Genomic DNA, 5,065 nt, shown 5'->3' on the forward strand with positions numbered 1-5,065 from the left:
CAACTGGAACCATGCTGAGGGCAACTGGGATCATACTGGGAGCAGCTGGGCTCGTACTGGGATCATCCTGGGACTGACAGGGATCATCCTAGGAGTGACTGCAATACTCCTGGGAGTATGTCAGAGGGACTGCAACCATACTGGGGATGACTGGGATCAAACTGGATTCATACTGGAAGTGCCTGGAAGTTACTGGGATCATACTGGGAGTGACTGGACTAATAGTGGGATCATACTGGGAGCAACTGGGACCATGCAGGGACAAATGGCATCGTCCAGGCAGTGACTGAAAGTGCCTGGGGCCAGACTGGACTCAGACTGGGAGTCCTTGAGAGGGAAAGGAACCATCTGGGGGGGCCTGGGAGCAACTGGGACCACCTTGGGGGCAACTGGGATCCTATTGGGAGTGACTGGGAGTGACTGGGATCCTAGTGGGAGTGACCAGGACCAATTACTGGAAGCATCCTGGGAGTGACTGTCAGTGACTGGGATCATACTGGGAGCGACTGGAACTACATAGAGGGGAACTGGGAACCAGTGGGCATGCAGGAAGGCAACTGGGGACACACTGGGAGAAACTGGGATCATCCTGGAAGAAAGTGGGAGTGACTAGGAGTGACAGGGTGCATGCTGGAGGGAACTGGCAGAGACTGGGAGTGACTGGGATCGTCCTGATTGGAACTGGAAACATCCTGGGGCAAGTGGAAGTAACTGGGTATGACTGTGAGCACGCTGATGTCAACTGGGATATACTGGGAGTGTCTGCAGCCATGGTGGGGGTGACTGGGACTACACTGGGAGTGACTTGGACCGTGTTGGGGTCAACTTGGAGCAACTGGGACCATGCTGGGGTAACTGCGATTGTACTGAGATCATACAGGGATCATACTGGGATCATAATGGGAGCAACTGGGTCTCTGCTAGGGGCAACTGGGAGCAACTGGGATCACACTGGGCGGAACTGGGAGCAACTGCGACCACACTGGGGATAACTGGGGTCATACTGGGATCCCACTACAAATTCCATACTGATCCCATCCTTCCATCCTTGTGCTTTGTTGCTGGTTAAAAGCAGGTTGAAAATACAATCATATCTATTATTGTTGTTACACAAAATATTGATCTAATATGATAATGTTAATTAAACTTTAACATATGTGTGCGGGTGTCTCCTTGCAGGGGGTTTGTGCAGGAGGAGGCTCTGGGGTGGCTCCTCCAGCCTCAGCCACTCCCCCCCAGGGCAGTGATGGTGAGGAGCAGCCCCGTGACAAGCCCGGTGTCCCCCATGGGCACCTTTTTGTCCTTGATGGGCCTGAGGCTGAAATGTGGGGACAAAGCCCATGGAAGGGGCACAAAGAGCAACTCAGAGCCCCAGCTCTTGTACCCCCCGGGTCCCTTCTCCAGCTCCCAGCACAGCCCCAGGCCCGTGGGGGGCTCCAGGCTCAGTTTGGGGGGGATCCCAGTGCTGTCAGTGACATCCAAGGATTTTTGGGGCTTCCTCCCCCCCGTGCCCCCTTCCAGCACGGGATGGGCACGCCCCCAGCCCCACAGCTTGCCAAGCCCTTTGGCCTTCCTTCCCTGCTCCTCCCCGGCAGGAACTGGCCTGTTGGAGGGGACTTGCAGCATTTGGGCTGGGCCAGGCTGTGCCAAGGAGCTGCTGCCAGGCCATGGAGGGTCGGGCTGAGGGGAGGAGGCCGGAGCCCCCAGGCTGTGGCACTGGGGAGGCCCTGGGGCGCCTCTCTGGGCTCTGGGGAATCCCCTTTGCCTTGACCCCGGGACCCCTGCGGGGGGCAGTGGGGGCTGCCCAGGGCGGGCACTGGCCCAGGGAGATCGCCCCCCGCCCCCGCGGCATCCGCTGATCGCGGCGCTTTCCCCGCTTTGACCCCAAAGCGGCGCCTTTAAGGCCGTGTTTAAGCGCAGGGCCCGCGAGTTCAGCTCGGCCCGGCCCGGGGGTCCCGCCGCTCGGGCCCGTCCAGGGGGCCCGGGGGTGGCGGGGGGACCCGGGGCGGTGCCAGGAGGGGTCCCGAAGGGGATCCCGGGGCATTCCCGGCAATTCCCCCGTGCTCCCTGGGGCACTTCCCCGTCTCCCGAACTGCGCCCAGTGGGGCCAGCGGAGCAGCGCGATGGCTCCAGCGCTGGGGCTGGGGGCGCTCCTGGGGGTCTCCGGGGGGCAGCCCGAGGGTAAGTGGGACCCCCGGAACGGGCAACTCCTCAGCCTTTATTGCCGGGCACCGGCACTTCCCTGAACCTCCATTTCCGGGTACTAGGACCCCCCTGCACCCTCTCCCTCAGCACCGGGACCCCCTGAATCCCGATTGCTGAGCACGGGAACCCCCTGAACCCCCATTCCCGGAAGGAGACCCCCCTGAACACCCATTCCTGGGCACCAGGACCCCCCGAACTTCCATTTCCGGGCACAGGGACCCCCCCTGCACCCTCTCCCTCCACTCCGGGGCCCCCTTAAACCTCCTTAGCCGGCACTGGGACCCCCCCCCCCCCCCCAGCTTCCATTCCTGGACACAGAGGCCCTCTGAACCCCCATTCCCGGGTATGGAACCCCCCTCAACCTCCATTCCCCGGCACAGGGACCCCTCTGGAGCCCCATTTCTGAGTACTGGGACCCCCCTGAACCCCCACTCTTGGGCACAGGAACCCCCCTGGACCCCCATCCCCGGCACCAGGACCCCTCTGAACCCCGTTCTCCTCAACAAATTGCCCCCTGTGGCCCTTTTCCTGCCAATCCCGCCTCTCCCAGCGCCCTGATCCTCCCTTTTTCTTGACCCTGGGACCCCCTAGACCCCTATTCCCAGCCCCCAGCCCCGACTTTCCTCAACAGTGGGGACCACTGGGCACAGGGCCCCCCTGGATCTCCTATCCTGCCTCTCCCAGTGCCAGCCCCCCCTTTCCTTGAACCTTGGACCCTTCCTGGTTCTCCCAGCTCTCTCCCAGTTCCAGTTCCTTGACCCTTGGACCCCCCAAACCCTCCAATCTCTGTGACCCCCCCAGTTCTCCACTCCCTGTGCTTCCTGCAGGGGGGTCGCAGGCACTGGGAACGCCCTCGACCGCAATTCCTGGGCACTGGGACCCCCGTGAACTTCCATTCCTGGGCACTGGAATGCCCTGAACTTCCATTTTCTGGCACTAGGACTCCTCTGCACCCCCTCCCCCAGCAGCTGGTCTTCCCTAAATGCTCTTATCCAGCACTGGGACCCCCTGAACCCCATTTCTGGGAAGAGAACCCCCCTGAAAATCCATTCTGGGCACAGGGATCCCCCTGAACCTCCATTTCCAGGCACAGGGATCCCCCTGCACCCCCTGATCCAGCACTGGAACCCCCCAGGACCCCTATTCCTTGGCACTGAGACACCCCTGAACTCCATCCCTGGCTCCAGGACCCAGTTGAACCCCCTTATCCTGCACCAACACCCCCCTGCACCCCCTTTCCCGGCCATCCCAACTCTCCCAGACCCCAGACCCTCATTTGCCTTGACTCTGGAACCCCCTGGGCCCCCATTCCTGCCTTTTCCAGACCTCAGACCCCATTTTCCTCAACACTGGGGTCTCCCGGCCCCCCCTTTGCTGGGTACAGGGACCCCTGGATGCCCCATTGCACTTTTCCCAGTCCCTACACCCTCCTTTCCTTAGCCCTGAGATCCCCAAATACCCTTCCCGGCTCTCCCAGCTCTCCCAGTTCTCCCTTTGCTTGACCTATGGACGCCCCCAGATCCCCCAAATCTCCGTGTCCCCCCAGTTCTCCACTCCCTGCATTACTTGCACGTGGCGGCGATGGAGCCCAGCCAGGGGATCCCTCAATTCATGATCATGGGATACATGGATGGGATCCCCATCATGTGCTACAATAGCGAGCGGGGCCGGGCGGAGCCGCAGATGCCGTGGATGGCGGCCGGAGCTGAGCCAGGATACTGGGATGAACTGACCCAGGTTGCTGAGGAGAACCGGCTCATTGATGCCGCCAACCTGGAGAGAGCAGGGGACCGGTACAACTGGAGTGGGGGTGAGTGGGGAGAGCTGGGGAGTAGGGGGATATGTGAGGCTGGGATGGGGTATGTGGGGCTGGGACGGGATGTGTGCGGCTGGGGTGTGGATCCAAGGTGCTCCAAGGGCTGGGATGAGGCTCTGTGGGTCTCCATTGGACTCTGGGGCTCCATAGGGCTGGGATTGGGCTCCATGGGGCTGGGACACAATTCCAGGGGTCTCTGTGGGTCTGATCCCACCCCCCAGGTCTCCACATGCTGCAGTGGGTTTATGGCTGTGACCTCCTGTGGTGGGGGGAAACAGTTTTCCCCCTGCAGTTATAAAATGGTAAAACCCCAGGGGGTGGTGACCCTTGAAGTTTTGAGGTTTTACCCAATGAGTGCTTCTGCAAAAGATAAACATATCACAAGCAGAACGGAAGAGAAGGTAGTTGTAGTTTTGTTGTAGAAGAAGTGGCCATGTTGTGAAAGCCACGAGGAAGGGGCTCGGAGCCCCCTGGGGCCTCTGGGCCCCCCCAGCCCCTGGCTGGGGGTGGGGCTACAGGGACTTGGAACAGCGTAAGGCTGAGCTAAGTACCTGTGGCTGACAGCTGAAGGAGTTTCTCTACTGTAAGAAGCAGCAGGAGCAACAGCAGGACTGCACTGATCGAAGAAACAGTGGCATAGAGCCAGAAGAGATAAGACCACGCAGCAACAACAGGCAGGCAGCAACACAGAGAGAATTCCTGGAAGGAGAGAGAGAAAGAGAACAAGAGCCGGCAGCAGCAGAGAGAGCAGAGTTAAGCTCTACAGAGAGAAAGTTGGGGTAAGAACTGAACCAGAAGACCCCAAACTCCTTGGAGACCCCTCCTAGAAGGGGGGTGAAGTGCAACATGCACTGCAGAGAAGAGCTGAAAAGCTGAGGCATCCTGGAAAGCTGGACTGAGACAATTAAAAGAATGTGGAGGGGGTGACCTTGGTTCCCCCTACTGCTGCCAAGCTGGCAGTTTTGAGACAGAGCACAGGAGCTCTGATAGAACTCTTGAGGCAAAAGCCTTCAACTGAAAGCTGCCCGAGATGTTCTGACTCAG

The 5,065-nt window shown here is 60.1% G+C and overlaps 1 protein-coding gene across 1 annotated transcript in view; it reads right to left on the reverse strand.

The window, feature by feature from the left end:
• LOC113940132 (zinc finger protein 501-like) overlaps nucleotides 1-1,852 on the reverse strand; it is an 8,070-nt gene extending 6,218 nt beyond the window's left edge. The window contains exon 1 of the mRNA XM_027631222.1: nucleotides 1,766-1,852. Coding sequence (XP_027487023.1) covers nucleotides 1,766-1,852 — 87 coding nt within the window. The remainder of the gene's footprint in view (nucleotides 1-1,765) is intronic.
• Nucleotides 1,853-5,065: the final 3,213 nt, after the last annotated feature.

This window comes from Corapipo altera, unplaced genomic scaffold (assembly GCF_003945725.1).
Source record: "Corapipo altera isolate COAL_440 unplaced genomic scaffold, ASM394572v1 60836, whole genome shotgun sequence".
Lineage (NCBI taxonomy): Eukaryota > Metazoa > Chordata > Aves > Passeriformes > Pipridae > Corapipo > Corapipo altera.